Source organism: Archocentrus centrarchus, chromosome 15 (assembly GCF_007364275.1).
Source record: "Archocentrus centrarchus isolate MPI-CPG fArcCen1 chromosome 15, fArcCen1, whole genome shotgun sequence".
NCBI classification, from domain to species: domain Eukaryota; kingdom Metazoa; phylum Chordata; class Actinopteri; order Cichliformes; family Cichlidae; genus Archocentrus; species Archocentrus centrarchus.
The window spans coordinates 30341665-30363859 of record NC_044360.1 but is presented as its reverse complement, the minus strand read 5'-3'; the positions used below and the strand labels follow the sequence as shown (position 1 = coordinate 30363859).

At 40.1% G+C, this 22195-nt stretch overlaps 2 protein-coding genes across 2 annotated transcripts in view; both read right to left on the bottom strand.

Annotated features, from left to right (window-relative positions):
• LOC115792998 (uncharacterized protein DDB_G0287625) overlaps nt 1-10924 on the bottom strand; it is a 41243-nt gene extending 30319 nt beyond the window's left edge. The window contains exon 1 of the mRNA XM_030747684.1: nt 10606-10924. Within this exon, the coding sequence (XP_030603544.1) occupies nt 10606-10803 (198 nt within the window). The 5' untranslated portion in view covers nt 10804-10924. The remainder of the gene's footprint in view (nt 1-10605) is intronic.
• Nucleotides 10925-12742: 1818 nt separating this feature from the next.
• Nucleotides 12743-21550, bottom strand: fam98a (family with sequence similarity 98 member A). The gene is made up of 8 exons (XM_030747685.1): nt 21349-21550; nt 20522-20670; nt 20136-20270; nt 18747-18928; nt 15966-16046; nt 15747-15863; nt 14528-14695; nt 12743-13978 (listed from the first exon to the last, which is right to left on the bottom strand). The coding sequence occupies exons 1-8, from the start codon at nt 21384-21386 to the stop codon at nt 13340-13342; spliced, it is 1509 nt and encodes a 502-aa protein (XP_030603545.1). The 5' UTR covers nt 21387-21550; the 3' UTR covers nt 12743-13339.
• Nucleotides 21551-22195: the final 645 nt, after the last annotated feature.

The following is a 22195-nucleotide window of genomic DNA, read 5'->3' as shown; positions in this document are numbered from 1 at the left end:
CTCGAAGTATGCTGAAACACTCACGAATCCGCCGCTGCAAGTATTGTTCATCTATTAGCATATGCGTGGAAAACTGTGATGGTCGCAACCATAGTGTGCATATGCAAGTGTCCCCGTTTCCAAAAAGCATTATATTCGTCCGCTTACAAAGGTTTCAGAAACGCTCCACTCTGGAGCCCATTTCCAAAACATATCATTTTCACTCTTTTCTCCTTTAAACCTGAAGTCAAAATGCATAAAAATGACACCGTTTCCACTGGAAATGTAGTGTAAATGGCGCCCAGATATTTAAACTCCAGTGGGCATAGCCCCCTGGTGTGACCCACTATTGTTCATGCACATAATCACACGTGCCAAGGCATGTAAGGAGGCATGGTTATTACAATCAGTGGTTTCAGGTGAAACCAATTTGGGACTTCGCCTCATTGTAGCAAGTGACCTATTTAGGTCACCTGAACAAAGGTGTGAATGGACGTTGAGACACCTGGGGAGGGATTAGACTCTTAGCAAGGGAAAGCTGGTGACCTAATCCACCTCCTCTGTTCAATGATGGTTGTTCACAGTGGACATAGATGCTTCTTTTACTCCTCTTTCAAACCATCTGTCTTCCCAGTCCAAAATGTGAACACTTGCATCCTCAAACGAGTGCCCTTTCTCCTTTAGATGCAGATGTACAGCTGAGTCTTGTCCTGTCAAGGTGGCTCTTCTATGTTGTGCCATTCACTGCACTTGACAGCATACACTACGTTGCTTATCTTCAGTTTAGAGGTTTTGTCAAGAAATTCATGTTTGAATATGAAGATTAGTAATCCATCAAAGTAAACTAAAAACTAACTGAAAGCATGCAAAACAAGTTGTTGGTTTGGCTGCATTTTGTTCAGATGGATGTCCAAAAACTTAAGTATATATTCTGCAGTGGTTTGCCAATAAGGCACAACTATCTAAAAAGAAAGTGAATGTGCCTACATTAAGATGCTTTACCAACTTTCCTGTTTAAAGCTTGATAATCTAAGTAGGAACATATCATACTTGGTATAATTCCATGTTTGATCTAATAAAATCTAACAACAGCAAGCATATCCAGTGACCTTTTCAGCTGCTAAATCTACTACTTGGTTCATGCTTTCTAAATACTTATGCTAAGATCACCACCTGACACAAGGAGTGAAATGCACTCCAAATGCTGACTTAGTCTATATAATACAGATATAGCTACAGAACAAGACAGTGGAGTTGGAGTACAACTGCAGGATGGGAGACTCACGGGAGATACAGTAAATCATACTGCTTATTGTCATAAAGTAATTAGCAAATAAAACATGTTTAAGTACTACTATTTACAAACAATCTGGGCTGTTTTCTTTAAAAGTAACAAAGTAAGTGCTTGTGCTAACTCACCTTTGATGATGTGGAGCAGGCAGATAAAATGCTGATCCAAACAGTGCTGACAAATGAACCACAAAGTCTCCAGCTTCTCATTACTGCGTAGCAGTCAGGATTTAACCGCAGAACACTAATGTGAGGTTTGTGACACTATCACTTTCACATGGATGAAAATCACCTGGCGTTAGTGTTGTAATGATAAAGAAAAAGCCACATGCATAAGAAATGGCTCAAAGCTAGCCCTCTCTGGCTTTGTGCCATGTACGAAAAAAATAAATATCAATGAAATACATTAAAGCTAGCCTCAGGGTCATAAATAAGCTGACCCATCCATTTTAGGTTGGTTTTTTTTTCCCTTGTACAGCTTTCCAACAGTACTTTTAATAAAGCACGTAACATCAACTGTTATATTAATGAACAAAACCTGCCCTACAGGTAGCTTTGACAGACCTGTGGCACCTTTTCAAATTCTTCATTCTGTGTTAGTGGTGAGTTGAACGTAGGCTGAATCTGACACATGAAAGAAATGCAAACGGAGAACGTAACCTCGCATTCACAGGTGGATGATGAATACGAAAACCCAAAGGATTGGTATTTATTTTAAAAACATATAGATGTTAATAATCGCTGTACATGTGACAATGTTTGTCCAAAGTTTCGTTCAGAATGAGCAACTCGTTATGGAGTAGATACAGGGGTTGGACAATGAAACTGAAACACCTGTCATTTTAGTGTGGGAGGTTTCATGGCTAAATTGGACCAGCCTGGTGGCCACTCTTCATTAATTGCACATTGCACCAGTAAGAGCAGAGTGTGAAGGTTCAATTAGCAGGATAAGAGCACAGTTTTGCTCAAAATATTGCAATGCACACAACATTATGGGTGACATACCAGAGTTCAAAAGAGGACAAATTGTTGGTGCACATCTTGCTGGCGCATCTGTGACCAAGACAGCAAGTCTTTGTGATGTATCAAGAGCCACGGTATCCAGGGTAATGTCAGCAAACCACCAAGAAGGACGAACCACATCCAACAGGATTAACTGTGGAAGCAAGAGGAAGCTGTCTGAAAGGGATGTTTGGGTGCTAACCCGGATTGTATCCAAAAACATAAAACCACGGCTGCCCAAATCACGGCAGAATTAAATGTGCACCTCAACTCTCCTGTTTCCACCAACACTGTCCATCGAGAGCTCCACAGGGTCAATATACACGGCCGGGCTGCTATAGCCAAACCTTTGGTCACTCGTGCCAATGCCAAACGTTGGTTTCAATGGTGCATGGAGTGCAAATCTTGGACTGTGGACAATGTGAAACATGTATTGTTCTCTGATGAGTCCACCTTTACTGTTTTCCCCACATCCGGGAGAGTTACGGTGTGGCCCAATACTTGTGCTAGATGGGCGCGTCACTCCCAAGGACTACCGAACCATTCTGGAGGACCATGTGCATCCAATGGGTCAAACATTGCATCCTGAAGGCGGTGCCATGTATCAGGATGACAATGCACCAATACACAGCAAGACTGGTGAAAGATTGGTTTGATGAACATGAAAGTGAAGTTGAACATCTCCCATGGCCTGCACAGTCACCAGATCTAAATATTATTGGGCAACTTTGGGGTGTTTTGGAGGAGCAAGTCAGGAAATGTTTTCCTCCACCAGCATCACGTCATGACCTGGTCACTATCCTGCAAGAAGAATGGCTTAAAATCCCTCTGACCACTGTGCAGAACTTGTATATGTCATTCCCATGACGCTGTATTGGCTGAAAAAGAAGGCCCTACACCATACTAATAAATTATTGTGGTCTAAAACCAGTTGTTTTAGTTTCATTGTCCAACCCCTGTTGATACACACAGACATATATACATACATTATGATCATTATAGTTATGTTATGAGTAGCATGATGAGAGCACAACAAATCTAAGGGGGAAAAAAACTGTTGCTTTGTAGACTGCAATCTAGCCTGCACTAATTACTTCTACCTAGAAAGTGAATCAGTAAAAGATGGCAGCACACATTTCCACCATATCCTAGAAAGAAATAAACAGGTGGACTAGCATTTGCACATTTCAACCACTGTGGAAACTAGAGCTGGGCAATATGGACCAAAAGTAATATCTCAATATTTTTTAGCTGTGTGGTAATGACGGTGGTAATGGCGGAGGAGAGTGGCCAAAACGTTTGAAATAAGACTGTTTCTGTGACACAAAATAAACATTTAGAGATGTTTTCAGGGGACAATGTAGATTGTAAACCTCAAATATCTGCTTGATTTACCAAGATATCACTTAATTGCAAAAAGTGCTCATACATTTTCGGAGATGCCCATTCCTGCTGCTCTTCCAGCAGCTCGCCTTGCTAGCTGTCAGATGACCGGCTGATCGAGGGTCACTATACTCGGAGATAACGCCTGACTCTTGACACATCCTTTTCAAACACTCGCTGACTTTTGCCGCTGAGTGGAATTTAAACACAGATATAATTCACTCAGATGATCTCTAACGGCTGATGTTTGGTTTATTTCAGCGTTTCATTTGTTCCTGAGCAAATCGGTTTGGCTGTGATTAAAGTTAAGCATCATAACTAGTTTTTTTTTTTTTTTTTAACTTAATGTTAAGTAAAACTAAAGCTAAAGAGCTGTCAATATATTTGGAAATGAATCATTGACATAGGTGAAGTAGATTAGTTCTACTTGATGTAGAAATTAGGGCTGCAACTAATGACTATTTTGATAGTCGATTAGTCATTGATTATTGAAACGATTAGTTGACTAATCGGATTATGAATCATAAATATGAAATGGCACTTATTTAGCTATCAGCGTTTACATTTAGCATAAGGTTATTTAAAATGTGGTAGTAAGCACATGGAAGATGGATACTTCATTCAAATGTTTTAATCAGGTTTGCTGCTGATACAAATTAAACGGTCCATTTTTCCAACCATAAAAAAATATATAGTACTTTTTCTTCCCTGTAAAACAAAGTTGGCACAGTTTCACCAGTTGCCACCACGTCTAAACATGCCACTGAATGCTATCCGGTTTTTAAGTCTGACGTAATTTCCGGGTCCAAATACTCCTAAATAAACAGCAATGGCATAACCAATGACTGTTCACTATTAAAGATGATTGTAACATACCTTATCAGCTGCAGCCATTTCCGCTTCTCTTTCTCATCGGTAAAATGACAGCTGAGTGTGTTTTTTTTCGAGTCGGATCGGTTAAAACAACCAGAGACACAGCATTGTGACATATTGACCACATGACAGTTTGGACACAAAAATGCATAGACATATATAAGTCTGTGCCGAAAATGGAATTCTGTCATCACTTAACCAGATTGGCATGTGTGAAGCTCACCAGAGATAAACGGACAGGACGACGTCTCACTCCGTTAAAAAAAAACAAAAAAACATCAGTAATAAAAAACGACTATTATCGACAGTTAAATTCGTCATCATCTATTTTTATTGTCGACAATGTCGACTAATCGTAGAAATGTAGTGTTTTAACAGCTTATTTTCAATTAAAACCTGACGTAAAATTAAAGAAAAAAAAGGAGCAACAGTTAGAAGTTAGGTCTCCATTTATACAGCTTCTTTTCCACAGCTATGCTTAGCACTGTCACTGTTGCTAGAGCTATGCTGAGGTGAGGGCGCACAACACAGATTTGAAGGCTAGACCGTCCAATTTCACAGCCGCTCAATTCCGGCCTTTGTGGCCCATAGACATATATCCACGGGTTTCTGGAAGAGCACACGTAGGCTGCCATGACAGACTGCTACTTCCGCTGTACGGTTTTATCCTTCCGGTTACCCAAAGTTAGAGCCAGAGTTAATGACAAAATTCGGTTACTTTGTGCTGTAACGGGCGGCTTTATTAGTTGGAACATTAGTTCGAATTCAACTTGTTCTGTTGTCGGTTGTCACTACATCAGTCTGTACATTTTTTCCAATTATTTTATTCTGTAAATCTGTTCTTTTTCCCCAAAATTATACTACCCAGTTGCACATCCTATTACTATATTTTTTCTTATGTTTTAAGTTTTCCTTTAATGTACAGCCTCTTATTTTTTTACATTATTTTATCTATAGTGTGACACTACAGTATACAGCCTACACAAAGCTTAAACAATGTGTGCCTTCATGTAAACACGTAGCAGCTAGCAAGATGACAGCTGCGTGTCTCCCCGATCCAGTCCAGTGTTTCTGTTTCAGTGATCTGAACACACTGATATCCAGATCAGTGATTTACCTTCCACAGAATAGCTGCCGCATCACTACATGATTTCCCTAATCCATGATACAGGAACAGCTGACTGTCTCCACCACTCCACTTTCCCTTAGCATGACCCATGCTAAGTGCTTAACTTGGCCGATGCTCTGGCTCAGCTCTACAGCTGCTTTAAGGAAAACAGTGTTGCCTTGTTTGTTCAGCATTACTATATTGATTTTATTGCTTTGAAGGTAATCTGGTGCTCTTATAATTACGTGATTCCTCGCCATCAACACCTTCGGAAAAAACAAGGTAACTGATAATGTCGCTGACTTTGAGCCATAATTCATCATTTACACAAGTGACGGGTGAGGCACTGTTACTGAATTGTCCTCGCTGCTTTTTAAAACATCCTTGCAGTGTATCCACCTCCGATATGGTACCATTTAGGCCAGGTAAAAGAAACTGCAGTGTCAAAATGCTTAAATGAACGGCAAGTGTGTAAGCCTGCAACCGTAAACAACAGCGCAAACGGAAGTAAACTACCAGCTTCCGCTATGAATTATGGGTAATGGCGCGAAGTCAGGAATACTGTGGATACAGAGACACCGCATTGAGCGCTGACTCGTACGTCAATGTCGTCGCCATATTGGATGTGGCAAAATTGGCAAACATAATAACATGACAGAGACGCTTCACTCTTTTGTTGCGTAGAAATTTTTGAACTGTTTAACACAATTGAAACCAGATCACATGGGATTACCTTTCACAGTTAAGACTGAAGAATTGCTTTTTTTTTTTTTTTTTTTTAAATTGTATTTGACCATTATAACATTTCGAAAACAGAATTTGCAGACATTGCAGTGATACTATGTAGTCTCGCGGTGCACCTCCAAACAATGAAGTCAATTACTCTGATACAAATAAAGACTGATTAAGATAAAATCCAGACCTTCTGTTTGCTGCTGTCTACATAAGTCTATTTTTGCATTTTGTCCTTCTTGCCCCCTTGTTTTTGTATAATAATAATAATAATAATAATAAATTTAGCTGCAAGTGGCGATAATAGGCCCTCGCGGGCCGCAGAACAGGTTCTGGTTCCGACATGAACTCATGGTTGCCAAAATTTCCAGTTTTAGGCATTTAAATAGCTGCCACATGTGAAATATTGCAATGGATGTATTGCCTACCCATTGGAATGAAATAGAGACCTTTCGGGTATCGCCATGGCAACGGCTTACATATTACAGAAATTTTGTCTGCAGATTTTTGTTCAGGGTGGGGTGAAGAATGCTTGTACCAAATTTCACGCATTTCTGAAAAATTAAAGGGTCATTTTTCAATCACAGAAATGTCACATTTTTTCCCATTGGTATAAAATGGGACATTTCTGTAATTGCCATGGTATTGACTTTTTGATCAGGATGAGGTCAAGAATGTTGAAACCAATTTTCATGCATTTCAGAGAAACAAAGTTTTTGGACCTCCATACAAATACTTGTTTGCTTCTGTAGGGGGGGCGCTATTGCAGCTACAGACTTCTGTCCCTAGTTGTGGGTTCAGGATGGTTCAGAACATAAGTGATTAAATTTTTAGGTTGATCGGACAAGGAATGTGCAAGTGATTGCACAAACAATTTTGCTGCGTTACACAAAAATGAAGGCCAAATTCATCAAGTTCCAATGGCAATACTATTAAATATTCTATACAACACCAAATAACTTTTGATGCCCCGCTTGTCTAGATGATCCTGAGAACATTCATTTTTTTCATTGGGTTAACCTCTTAACTGGCCACTCCAAAATCACCAAAAACGCCTGAAAAAGCATACCCAAATTGAATCAGCTGCTGTTCCTGAACTCTTTGGAGTACATGCAAAAGCTTGGTCTCTTTGTGAAGAAGACAAGCTATATTTTTCATTTTTGCAGTCAAAAATGCTGTAACTGTAATGAGTATGTAGCTATTAAGTTTGGAACACAGAAAAATTAGAAAATTTTTGCCTCACCTAGATTTTTCCTGTTTGTTTTCATGTAACTACACACTGAGTGTAGAAGGTATTGACTGGGAAATATAATGAAGCTGTAGAATGAAGTCTTTTTACTGTGTGTTTCAAATTTCATCAAGATAGCACAAAAACCTACTGTTTTTGTCTGTTGGTGTCCAGGCGTGGTCTTACATGTGCCATTTGGAGACTCCAAGCACCACATGTAGCGACCTTTGTTATACAAACTTCAAATGGCTGTAACTCCTCAATGCTTCAACATACAGTCATCAATGAGGGCTCTAATCAAAAGGAATCCTCTGCTATACACAAATTTACTGATCGTAAAAATTAATTCTAATTATAGACATATAAATCAGAGGTTGCCCTAATTTGTAAAAGAAGGAAAATGTTAGGCCTTCATTCAAAAAAAAAAAAAACCCAGTCTATTTTCAGTGATTCCTTCACACACAAAATAAATAAATTGTATATTGATCAAAAGTTACAGTAAATGTAAACACTACATATACCCATAAAATAAAAAAAACCCCACAATCCTCCCAATAGTCCTTCTCTGATACACAACTTACAACCCCCTCCCAAACAAATACCCCCACCCCCACAAACAAAACTTACACAAAGCATAAAGCTTTTTGTACAACTTTAGGAATTTACTGGTTAAAAAAAGCCCCGAGCCATTGTCCTGTAACAACCTTCCCTGCCCCCAACACTGCTCTTGTAAATTTCCATATGTAAACCACATACACAATATAAGTGGCGCAACAACAGCGTACGGTGACATTTTCTGTGTAATGGTGCATGTCAAGCTCACCATTACATACACATTTACATCTAAACGGCATATAATACGAGGACGAGCTGAAAATAAAAAGTTACACGTACCATGGATCCCGCGGGCCGTTTGTAGTTAATAGGTTTAACGCCTTATGACAAGTTTCTTCAAATATGAGTTGTGCAAAAACCCAGACTTGGTACAATTCCAAGCCAAAATGGCTGACTTCCTGTTTGTTGAGCAGCATATCCATAATATAATTTTTCGATGGTCATCTCATTATGGAGACACCACTCAATGCAGCATCTACATATATATAGCCACGTTTCCATACACAATGACTCAGCGCGGGTCGACTCTCCATTGCAATTGAGGACCATCACAGTGTGGGTGGAGTCGATATAGCAGCGTGGGTAGTAGTGTCTTGACATAATTTGTATGCGGCTCAAAACAAAACAACAATAGATGAGATAGAGGCAACAGCTAATGACAGTTTAATATCATCATCATGCATAAGTCCCTGTACAATGTTTTAATGGATGAAGGTTATCATTAAGTATAATCCTATATCCCCGAACATGTCATTATCAGCTCAGTGTAGTTCAAAAGTGCCACCATTCACAGACTTACGGCAACAATTACCATAAAAACACCATAGTGATACCCTATTTTGGTTGTGAAGTACAGTTTCTCAGCATTCAGAAACCATTTGAATTTTTCCAATAGGACAAATGGTCACATTATTACAGTAATTCAAAATTTCTTTGATTAGCCGCCTGAGGCTCTGTGTTAACCAGCTGTTCGTCAGGTAATGGGTGCTTCCATGGCAATTGCCTGGCAGTATAGGGTTATAATATGTATGCTGTGCGTATGTTTCAAACTACCGCTGCAAACTGTCGGTCTGGGCATTCAACCTGTGCTTTGCGTGTCTCCATTTTCTTGCTGTCAGGTTTTAAAAATTACATGCTTGTTTCTAATGGAGTCACTCTCATAACTCCACTAGTGACGACACTCCCTGTCCAATCAGTGGCATGCTGTTTTTCTGCGTCACATTTTCAGATCTCCAGGTATCGCTTAGAACCTCGGGTGAGTTGAGTATGAAAACAAGGACTGCAACCTTGTCCCTGATTCTAATGGAAATGCCATCAAATCGTGGAGAGTCAAGTCGACCTGTGCTGAGTCGTTCTGTATGGAAATGCGGCTTATGTCTATCCAGTTGTTAAGTGACGACGTAGAATTCCATTTCTGGGTCCAAACTGTCACTTGAGCAATATACCCCCAATGCTGTGTCCCTGGTTGTTTTAACCAATCCAACTTGGGAAAAAAAACAAAACAAAAAAAACACACTCAGCTGTGATTTTTCCAATTAGAAAGAGAAGCGGAAATGGCTGCAGTTGATAAGGTATGTTACAATCATCTTTAATAGTGATCAGTCATTGATTATGCCATTGCTGTTTATATAGGAGCATTTGGACCCGGAAATGAAGTCAGACTTAAAGACCGCCTGACCCGCCTGACCTGCCTGACCTACGTAGCGTGGGTCCTTTGAAGGATGCGGCCCCTGAATTTGGACACAGCTCAAAAGTCACCAACATCACCAAAATAAAGTTGCTAATTTTGTTACTAGTTGCTTTTTTGGGGGAAAAAAAGTTTGTTTTTTTTTTTTTTGGGGGGGGGCTGAAAAGTCGCTAAGTTAGCAACATTGAAACCACAACATATCATTTTATGATGTTAATCTCCTAAACTGCTTATGGATTTATGAGAAAATCTAAAAACGTATCTGTAATTTGTTAAATAGTATCCATGAGGCTAAATATAAGAAATCCCTCAATCACATACATATTTTAAAATTATTTTTAAATAAAGGTTGACTTGCCATGAAATACCCGAATATGGCTGCAGTACACCTCGGATTTAAGGGTGAAGCCAGAAGTGTTAACAGTTTCAGTTTACTGCTTACAGGCCTCGATAGGAGATTTTACATATGTGCCCACAAAAAGTGTCACGGAAGATACAGGCACTTGTATTTGCGCTTATAGTAAGATGATGCTGTGCACCGAGGCCTAGTGCAAAAACTCACACATACTCTCACACACACACACACACAGTTTAGCTGCATCTCAGTGATAAGTGAACTTCTCTGCTAGCGTTATGCTAGCTAACTCGCTTATCCCAATCATGTTACTTGGCCAATAAGCCGGTACTAAACTAGTCTCTGGTACGTACACTGACGAAATGCCCGCTCGGAGGCCTGCTGTGGCGATAATTCAGTGCGGATGCCGGATATGGTCCACAAGGTCTGGGAGGTAAGTGTCCCGGAGGAGGAACGGAGCAGGGCCCTGAGAGTCTAAACGGAGGGCCATGAGGCGGTGGAGGTCCGAAGGGCGGCGGCGGGTGGCGGACGGGCTCATCTCGGCGATACATGTTCGTATTCAAGAGGGCATGCTAACTGCAGTAGCGTTGGCTGAGAGAAGCTCCCTTCAAGCAAACATGCAGGCTTTGCTACACAGCAATGTGTGCAAATCTCCCCGACTGTCGCTACCGCCGGAAGTACAACCAGTATACATCCGGAAAAAATGTTTAAATTTTTTTCAAAAACATTCAAGCGCCAGAGACCAAAATACAGGCAATTCACTAAATGTTTGCCCCATTTATACCTTATAAAGCCTTTCACAGTTTATAAACAGTGATGACGTAGACGTTAACAAGTTCACAAGTCCGCATATTGAGAAACGGCCTGTGTAAATGCAATAACTGCAGTGTTTACAAAGTCTGAGTAATCCTATCGTGATTTCAATATTGACCAAAATAATCGTGATTATGAATTTTTTCCATTATGGACCAGCCCTACTTTAGGGATATTAAAATTTCCATATTTATTTAAATACCCCTGGGTAAAAATATCTTTACATGCTGTAAATGAACTAAAAGTCCTTCAAGCTTTGTCTTGCAAATCAATGCCAAATGCACTAAATATTTTTGCATTGTTATGGATGTATCATAAATGTGTTAATCACTTTTAGTTAGTTATCTAACTAACTGAAAGTGATTAACACATTTCAGTACACAACCATCTGGTTAGTGTACTGACTGTCGTGACCCCAACTTGACACTATCAGTATTTACTGGCTATATAACTGTGAATTGCTGTCAGTGGTGATGAGTGTGTGAATATCAATTAGTAACCTCCAGGGATGAGTCCCAAAATGGCCCCTTGAAGCTGGCATCAAATGCCCAACATTTAAATGCATTTTTACAGCCTACAGTATAAAAACCATTATGGATTACTTTTTATAACAACTGCACAGTGGGTCATAGATTTTCAATCTCATCCATTTAGATGCTGTTAGGGATTAAAGTAGGGGGTATATAGATATATTAAAGTAATTATAGACATGATCAAGATGCTGATGATCAAAGCGAGTATTAGAATGGGAAAGGTGATATAACTTGTATAATGATTGATTTCGTTGTATGTATAATGACAATAAAGTTCTATTCTATTCTAAATGTGGCACAGTTGTTGGTGCCAAACAGGCCGGTTTGAGTATTTCAATAACTGCTGACTGAGATCTTCCTGCACAACCATCTCTAGGGCTTACAGAGAGTGGCCTGAAAAAAGATAAAAATATACAGTGACACTTCAGTTCTCTGGGTAAAAATGCCTTGAAGTCAGAGGAAAATGGCCAGGCTGCTTCAAGCTTGTAGGAAGGGAACAGTAATAAAGTAACCACTTGTTACAACCAAGGTATGCAGAAGAGCATCTGTGAACACATCAAAATTTGAAGCAGCTGGGCTGCAACAGAAGACGACCCACACTGGCTGCCACTCTTGTCAGCTGTGAACAGGAAACTGAGACAACTATATAACTCATACAGGCTCAGTGAAATTGGAAAAACATTGCTTGGTCTGATATCTTGATTTCTGTTTCAGCATTCAGATGTCAGGGTCAAAAGATGCCACAGCCTGAAGTCCAGAAAAAAGTTTGCCTGTTGGATAAGGTGGAATAGGAATTTTGCCTGATGGACATGCAGCCTGCAAATTTGCAGCAACTGCAGCTGCTATCGTCAAACTGGAACAAGACCTAAATGTCTCAAACACCTCGTTCAATCTATGCCTGAAGAATTAAGGCAGTTTTGAAAGCGAAAGGGGGTCCAACCCAGTACTAGAAAGGTGTACCTAATAAAGTTATTATACAGCAGAGTTGTGAATAACTGGCAGTGATGCTGAGATTTTGTGATGAAATGTGCAGATGTGTCTATTTTACAACTAAATTCAAATGAGATCTCTGCAAAAACTAAACTGAGCCTTATATCATTTTACAGTCATGATGAAAATAATCAAGACCACTGAGAAGGTAAGATTCTCATTTCAGATTTTATTGCTCATTCACACATCCATGCAAACCTTTCACATCCATACCTGTATGCACACAAGCTTCCATGAGCAGTACAAGATGGTGTTTTTTTTTTTTTAAATAAGTAACAAAGGAACCTCCAGTCAGATGAACTAAAACAAAATTAAGTGACTGGAAAATTGCTTTTATTTTTTAATTCAAGTAATTCTCATTCATTGAAACTATAAGAATTTCACTAATCCTGTAATATCGGTGTGCATGTCTAATTTCAGGTACATTGGAAGTGTGCAAACACTGAGATGTTGGGGACCTTTTGTTTTCAAAAAGAATGTCCACAAGAAGGGTAATTAAGCAGAGTCCAACTTATCGACTAACCACTTACAGCAGAGCTATCTGACATAGATGAAAATTCAAAAGTCTACATTAGAACTGCCCTGTAGAATGACTAACAGTCTATGGTGAATGGATATTATTTGTATACTTTTATAACTTGCCAACTTGTAACTGTGTTGACAACTTAAGTTCAGGTGATAAGGCATTTTAGATGAGTTCATGAATGACAAGCAGTCGACGTGGACTCTGCTGTGACGCCCCGCACTGTCTTCAACTAGTATAATGTCTGCCTTGATTAAAGCCAGCCTGGCTGTAATGTTGCCCACCATGTTGGAAGAACTGTTCAAACTGTCCTCCTTGGTTAAAATTCTGCCCCCCTCTCCCTCCCCAGCCACCTCCTTGTCCTCCTCCTCCTCCTCTGCCTCCTCTTCCTCTCCCCCCCCGACCTCCTCGGCCCCCACCTCTGTCTTGGTGATGACCTTCGTGGTAGCCACCACTGCCGCCTCCTCCATGGTACCCGGGATCCTGGAAGCCCCCTTGGTGATTTCCTCCATAACCTCCTCTTCCTCCTACCCCCTGATGACCTCCAGCATCCTGATAGTAGCTCTGGTTGTAACTGCTTCTCCCTCCTCCACCTCCACCTTCCCAGCCTCCCTGTACCTTCCCCCCTCTGCCACCTCCTCCTCTACCTCCTCTCTCTCCATGTCCTCCTCCCCCACCTGCATAGCTTCCGCGGCCACCTTGAGAGTTGTGATCGTATCCCCCTCTGCCACCTCCGTGCCCACCGCCACCATAGTGTCCTCCACCTTGGGGAGCATCCTGACGCTTCTGCCAGGTGGGCATCTCTGGAGGTGGGGGCTCGATCTCACATGGCCGGCCTCCCCTGTCTGGCACTCGGCCCATCAGAACCTGAGGAAAAGACACATGCTGAAATGAAACGGCTCCAAGAGACGTGTAAATGAAATGTAAAGATGTAGCCTGCATGTTGCAGCACAAGTACTCACATATTTGTGAGTATTTGTGCTGCTCCGAATGACTGGAACTTGCTTCAGAAAACAATGAAAATGACTATGTTTGTTTCAGTTCCCATTTTTAAGAGCCATTTGAAATCTCTTGTTAAGGATGTTTGTAGATGTTTTACCTAGTGTGGTTAATGTGATTTTATGATTATCATTTGTTTTGTACTATTTTGTAATTCATTGTTCTGTATTGTTTGATTCTCTCTATTCCCTTCCCCTCAAAAGACTTTGTCTTTTGCAAGGCCACAGTTGTAAATAAGAAATTGTTCTTAATCTGTTTGCCTGGTTAAATAAAGGTTTAAACAAAAATAAATAAAATTTGTTGAGACAGACAAACAGTCAAATCAAGACCTTTCGCAATGTAATAAAAACAGACTAGAAGATCATAAGCTCATATGAAAAAGAACAAGTTTAGGTGTCACTACACTGAGCAACCCACCTTGTTGATGGCACAGGCTGTCTTCTCTCTTATCTTGCCACTGCTTGTGCGGAGGATCTTTGAGAAGTCTTGTCGAGCAGCAAGAAGATGAGCAACAGAGACTTTACTTTTGGTGCCAAGAGCAGAACGCAGTGGAGGGTAAACTTTACTTAACTTATCAGCATGTGTCTGCAGAAAGATAAGCACAATAACCAACAATGGGAAAGTAGTTCAATCATATTAGTCATATACCTTAGAGAATATGGTTAAAACACAAGACTGAGTACTAACAATGAAAACACATGTTTTCATTGCACACAGGCAGAATGCACAAACAAGATTGCACATTCTCAGAGTCTGAAAGGAGAATTATTTGGTATTGGGGTGGCTGTACTCAGGTCAGAATATGATCAAGTTTATGGCTACAACAATTTGTTGATCAGCACTCAACTGACAGAAAAGACAAGAGCAATTATTTGGATGGATCCATCCATATAGCATGGCTGTTTAGTCATTTGTTTCTAGTAACATAAATAGTTTTAGGTTGTATCCATTCAGGAAACATCTAGAATATGGCAGGAATTTATCACCGTTTTTGATGTTTTATAGACTAAAAAATAAAGGATTACTTATGTAAAGCTGCTGTTGTTAGCTGTAGCCTAACAAAGTTATAACTTCAAATAAGACAAAAAATAAAAGGCAGAAAAGTTCTAAGTTCTGCTCAAATGGTGGATGCAAGTTTAAATAATGACGATGTACAAGTAATCCCCATGAGCCAAAAGCTCAGGCACAAACTCTCAGGCATATCTGTTTATCCCTACTCTTGGCTCTGTATGACTTCAGTGAGAGCATATGTCACTAATGTTACACACTGTCACTGTGAGTAAAGCAGACCCACCCATCTTGTCAAACCTCCTCTTTGCAGGGGGAAGCCAATCAGAAGAAATATTCCAGACACAGGATGAAGTGATTATGCTAAAGCCAATGACCAACGGTGATAACTGAATTCAACATAAACATCCTTTTTTTTCCCCAGGCAGGCTGCCACGCCCACAGCTGAATAAAATCTGATCAGTTTTAACTTCATGCTTTCAGAGTACATTTGGCTTTTTTTAGTGCATGTCTGGGAAAAGAGCACTGGGACCACAACGGCCCCTCTAAACCCAGAGTGTTCCTGTTTAAAAAGCTCTACATGTGCTTTGCACTGTCAGAGTTAGGAGGATTCCAAGCTGCTGCGTACCTTTGCTCTATCAGACCAACCAAAAGACTGCACTGTCACGTCGAGACGTTTCAATAACATCTTCCTTCTCACTTCATACTCGTTTACTAATGCTTGGTTTATAGCTTCAATTTTTTCCTGAAAAAAATAAATAAATAAAAAATGTGAGAAGAGTCATCACATACTCAGTGTTTCCTTGCTGTTCTGTATTTCTTCATTATTTTTTTTTTTAGCACTTACCAGGTGCACAGGTCCAAGGGCCCTCTTTAACAATGACTCTCCAACATGATTTGGTGGAACTCGGCTGAGGGCTTCTTTCAGCTAAAAGAAAAAATGATGACAGCATGCACAAAGAAAAAATACTTTTACTACAGAAGCCACTTTTCCATGTTTCTGTCTCACAGTTGGTTGTTTCTCTCAGTGTTGTTAGAAGGCAGCTCACTTCCTGTGTGTGCTTATAAAACTTAGATTTTAAAAATGTACACAGCGTAAACTTCTGTGTTTTAGAACATTCCAAAATGAACTTGAGCAATAAACAGAATAAAGAAACAGGTGCCATGACTATACACCTGAAACATTTATAGGGTTTTTTAATGTCATATGTTAAAGAAATTGAAACAGGAGTAAAAACAGTGCTGAGCAGTACTTTCATGTAAATCAACTTATACCAGATGGTGTAGCAGTCTACGTAGCATCCAGTCTGCCTTGAGTCTCAACAAGAGGAAGAGCACCAGCTCATGGGAAGCATCCATGCTTACAAAGCATGAGACCACCTCAGAGCAGCTCTCTACTGCTGGAAACAGCATTTGGAGCTTAATACAATCAATGATGATGCTGCTGATGACAAGGTTTCTTCTAGACTGGTAACAATAACACATTTTAGAAAAAAAAAAAATACCCTGCATGTGATTAGCTCAATTAGAGTTTCATAGCCACCTTTCATACTTAACTGGGGGGGGGGTCTCAGACCAAATAGTGCATTTTCTTTCTTCTTGCTACAGGGTGGGGGGCAGCCTTGCATGAATGCTGGAAGGTCTGACTCTTATAGAAAAGTAACCAGAGTGCCAGCACGCCCAAAAGGCAACAGATTGAGTAAACATCTTAAACATTTATACGGAATTTAGGCCAAAAAATTCCTCTAAAAGTAGACAAGGAGTATGGTGTAAAAGTACAGTGAGGAAACAAATTCAAGTCATCACAATACAGTACTCATGATTTAACCCATTAACTGGCAATGGCCCACCCGCAGGCCGTTTGTAGTGCTTTCCGAATCTGAAGCCTCATGGCGTCACAGTAACGCTGCAGTCCGCCCTTACGATGCTTTTATATGACAGACTAGACCCGCAGAATTTGATTGACACCTCATTTGGCCAGTCATGTTATGACAGACAGACAATAACCAGACAGTGTCATGTGACTTCTCTGGACAAATCCAAAGCCACAGATGTATGGCTAATACATCTGTCAGCTAATTCCTGACACGTGGGTATATGGCGCTATGGGGTGTGTTTTCACATTAATCCATAAACTCCCTGCATAGTCAGTGCGTGAAACTGAGCAAGTAGTAAGAGTGTGTGCGCCGTCGTGCATAAACAGTGTTTACAATACCTTTTCCTCATCAAGAGATTGACAGAATGCATCAAAAACAGGCTATATTTATTCAAAGAAGTGACTAAATGACTCACAAAAGTGGATTATTATTTATTAGAGAATTTTGTCGCTGATTCGACCGATTTTATCGCTGCAAAATGCCACGAACGAACAGCTGTACTCTGAAAGCGAGTCATGTAATGGTGAGCTTGACATGCACCATTACATAGAAAATATCACTGTAAGCTGTTGTTACACCACTTAAATTGTGTGTGTGTGTGTGTGTGTGTGTGTGTGTGTGTGTGTGTGTTTTGCATATGGAAATTTAGAAGAGCAGTGTTGGGGGCAGGGAAGGTGGTTACAGGTCTCGATAAGGCTTTCATGGGAATCTTTATTACGTTTATTACAGCAAGATGAAGAGGACAATGGCTCAGAGCTTTTTTTGACCAGTAAGTGTCTAAAGTTTTACAAAAAGCTTTATGCTTTGTGGTGGGCTTTGTGTAAGTTTGGGAGGGGGTTGTAAGTTGTGTATCAGAGAAGGACTATTGGGAGGATTTTGTTTTTTTATTTTATGTGAATATGCAGTGTTTACATTTACTGTAACTTTTGATCAATATACAATTATTTATTTTGTGTGTGTGAAGGAATCACTGAAAATAGACTAGGGGTTTTTGTTAATGAAGGCCTAACATTTTCCTTCTTTTACAAATTAGGGCAACCTCTGATTTATGTCTATAATTATAATTAATTTGTACTATCAGTAAATTTGTGTGTAGCAGAGGATTCCTCAGGGTAGTATCTTTGATTAGAGCCCTCATTGATGACTGTATGTTGAAGCATTGAGGAGTTACAGCCATTTGAAATTTGTATATCAAAGGCTGGCTCACATGTGCCCCTTGGAGTCTCCAAATGGCACATGTGAGAACATGCCTGAGATCAACACACAAAAACCTTTACAAAATAGTAGGTTTTTGTGATATCTTGATAAAATTTGAAAAACAGGTAGACAAGACTTCATTCTACAACTTCATTATTTTTTCCACTCCACACCTTCTACATTCAGTGAGTAGTTACATAAAAACAAACAGGAAAAATCTAGGCGAGGCAAAAATTGTCTAATGTTTCTGTGTTCAAAACTTAATAGCTACATACTCATTGAAATTACAGCATTTGTGACTGCAAAAATGAAAAATATAGCTTGTCTTCTTCACAAAGAGACCAAGCTTTTCCAGAGTTCAGGAACAGCAGCTGATTTAATTTGGGTATGCTTTTTCAGGCATTTTTGGTGATTTTGGAGTGGCCAGTTAAGGGTTAAAAAAAAAGCACAGCATGATGCAGCTCCACAGTAGCTCTTGTTTAGAGACCGCAAGTCAACTTTAAATACAGGTTTAAACCTATGTCATAAATGCACACCACCTGTGTCTAACTGACCTTCTTCTCAATTCCACTGAAGAACTGGAACATGGTGATGTTGGCTGGAGGCTTGGACATGCCCAGTGCCATGCAGATACCCTTAAGTTCCTGGAACACAGGACTGCTGGACTCCTGGGCTTTCTTCTGAGGCTTGTTAACCAGGATCATCCTTGACGCCTCCAACTCAGAAACTAGAAAGGCTGATACACAAAAGATGGATTTGGGTAAATTCTTATTGCTGGGACAACAAGATCAAGTTTCAGAAAGTAACATTTAAAGCAAATCAACAGCACAAGTGTTTTGCAAGTGAGTGTTAACCACTGGTTAAGGGCCAAACCATATTTTACTGTAAAAAAATTTGTACCACAAGATGGTGAAGCAATAAGCCACCTTCATTTAATTCCTTCTGGAAAATAGCACAGAAAACTGACTAGTAGCTGCTCAGGTCAATCAGTGGTCAATTCATTCCAAAGAGCTTAACACAACATGTGGTGAAAATCAGCACCTATGGCCGTATTCTATTTAGATAGGTCAGCTCCAGTATCCACTAGTGATTTTCTTGCTATCATACTGCTATGTTCATACTGCAAGCTCAATTTAGATTTACTGCTCAGATTTGATTCTTGCCCTGTGACAGACTGGTAACCTGTCCAGAGTGTACTCCACCTTTCATCCTGTGACAGCTCAAACTGACTGAGCTGACCTGCATACACAGGCAAACAACAGCAAAATCATGAAGCCTGTTGATGTGAGTGTTTATAGCAGAATTAATAGGTTTATATGCTGTTGAAGTCAGCAAGTTCAGATAATATAGACAATGATAATATAAACGATAATAGAAACGATGCAAAATTCCAATAACTATTCAGATAGAGCTTGTAGACTGAGGCTACAAACAAAATAAGAAATACAAAAGTGCAGATTTAAGGATCACGTATGAGAGAAATTCAAAGTGTAAGAATTAAAACTAGATGGAGGCACATACTGGAATACTGACTTGTCCATCTCTAAATGCAGTATATTGTTGGTAAAGGTGCCTGACCCACTCCGGGCCAACAGGTAAAACTGACACCAGCTCAGTGGAAGCATTTAAATCAATAGCTTCCACAGGTGTGGGACCTTAAAGCTCTTAAACACGAGTGGAGCTTATTGTGCCTACAGTGTGAGCAGAGTGTACAAGATTAATATCTTTCCTCTCCTATCACCTTTTATTGCCTTCAACTGCAGTCATTTAGATACAGATGGCACATTGATATTAGGTGGGCATTTATGACAACTCGTGTGTGGCTCAATAGTTCACATAATGTGTCACAAATTTTAACTTATTAGCCTGTGTGTCAGTGCAGCTTAAATGGTTTTAGTTGATCTTTAAACATATGTGTGGTTACAAAAAGGCTTTTATCATACTTATAAGCAGCAGGCAGTCTGTACTGTTCAGGAACCTCTGGGTAATGTCTCCAGTGGTGAGAACAGGGTATGGACAGGTGAGCTCTGACAGCAGCCCGCTCATCTCCAGCTGGAAGCCCTCTGCCTCACTTGGGCCTGGAAAGGGTACAAGAACAAAAAAGCACTTTGTGGGATTTAGACCTACAATTTGTTCACATCTCACACAGAGAAGCACTTCATTAAGTAATGCATGATACCCACAATCCTGCACTGAAACTCAAGGCTGGAAATAAGCAAAAGTGGAATAGGTATTCATTTATCTGCTGTGCAACTATTCTACCATTATACATATAGAATTTTTGAGCATCAGGAAGCGCTTGACTTCATAATGAATGAGCAGATATTACAGTTGGTCGCATGGACATTTTCCTCCAGCTTGCAGTAGAGTTTAAGCTCTGACACGATCCAAGCACAGAGCTTGGTAAACTCAGGCAAAGCTGCTCCTCTGCTCACAGCTGATTCCAGAGCTCCTTCCTCCAAAAGAGGGCCTTGGTATCTACAGACAGACAGACACACAGACACAGACACACACACACACACACACACACACAGTTTTTAGACACAACTCTCATGTGGTGACTCCCTTATCAGGACAACATGGCAGCGATGATAAGTAAAAATTAAGCCTGGTTTAATAAGAACACCGAGACCGCAGCATCTGCCAACAGAACCAAAGCACATTCTGAAATCTGGTTATTTAAAGACTACCTGCTTATTGCTACGCTTATGTGGAGCAGAGAAACTGCAAGGAAATACCCAGCGATTATGGAGAAACTACGAGAAATTTCAGCATATAACAAATTAATCATGAATCATCTTCTCTATCCAAGTCCCACTTGTTCAGAAAAATAGTCTGAACTGGTTAATACAAAATAAGCTAACCTGATGTGCATTTGCAGCTGCTATTGACGCAGCTCGTAGCTTTAACATGCCAAATCATTCGGTAGGTCGGTTTACAGGAGTGTGTACACGCATAGCTATGACACCTGTAAGCAGCAATTTTGAATAAATAAATAAACACACAAGGTTAGCTACTACAGCAATGTAGCCGTTCAGCTAAAGCTATATTTGTGTTGCGCTGCTAAAATAAGAAAGAAATGGCAAATCTGCTCACCGCAACGTGACTTTAGCACAGTGTTCCCACAGTGGCACAGAAATCAGTACTTTCACTTACCCTAAGTCTTCCAGAGAGACTAGAATGTCATTCTCCATCCTACTGCACTGCTGTTATCTACCAAATTCACGAAATAGAGGTTTCACATCAGCCAGCTCAGCATACACGTTTAACTTCTTCTACTTCTTTGGATTCATTAACTGCTGTCACGCCACCTTACATGGAGCTTTTCCCGCCACCTACTGGAATGGAGTGCAAACAGTGGGTCAGTCGTTGTCTACTTAAGGCCGTTTCATACCGGATGGGTTTTTTCCCCTGTTGTTTTCATTCATCACACTTTTTGTTTTATTTTTATACACTCACTGCCCACTTTGTTAGGTTTGCATTTGTAGAATTGGACCCTCCTTTGTCTTCAGAGCTGTCGTAATTATTCATGGAATAGATTTAACAAGGTGCTACTAATGTTCTTTGGAGATTTTGGTCCATGTTAACATGATAACATAATGCAGTTTCTGCAGATTTGTAGGCTTCACATCCATGATTCCAATCTCTTGTTTCACCACATCCCACTAGATTGAGATCTTATGACTGTGGATTCCATTTGACTACAGTGAAGTCTGAGATGATTTGAGCTTTATTGTGCTAGAGGCAGCTATCATCAGATGAGTACATGTGGTCATAAGGGGATGCAATTCATCCACACTTTGAAGGGATGCACAGATTGAACTAAAATGGACTGAGGTGATTCTGACGTCTGGAAGAGAATGAAGATGGGTCCAATATGAACTGTTGTGTTTATTGTGTGTCTTTGTTGTGTGTTGTTGGTATTAATCTCCGAATTACATTTGTGATCACAGTAACACCTGGTTTTCTTGAGTAATTCATTGTTCACATCAGTCAGGCTCCA

Coding starts and splice junctions, on each gene's coding strand:
- fam98a (XM_030747685.1), bottom strand. CDS start 21,386: ATGGAGAATGACATTCTAGTCTCTCTGGAAGACTTAGG. Junction 20,671..21,348: donor GTCTCTCTGGAAGACTTAGG/GTAAGTGAAAGT, acceptor GTCTGTCTGTAG/ATACCAAGGCCCTCTTTTGG. Junction 18,929..20,135: donor AGACTGCCTGCTGCTTATAA/GTATGATAAAAG, acceptor TTTGTGTATCAG/CCTTTCTAGTTTCTGAGTTG.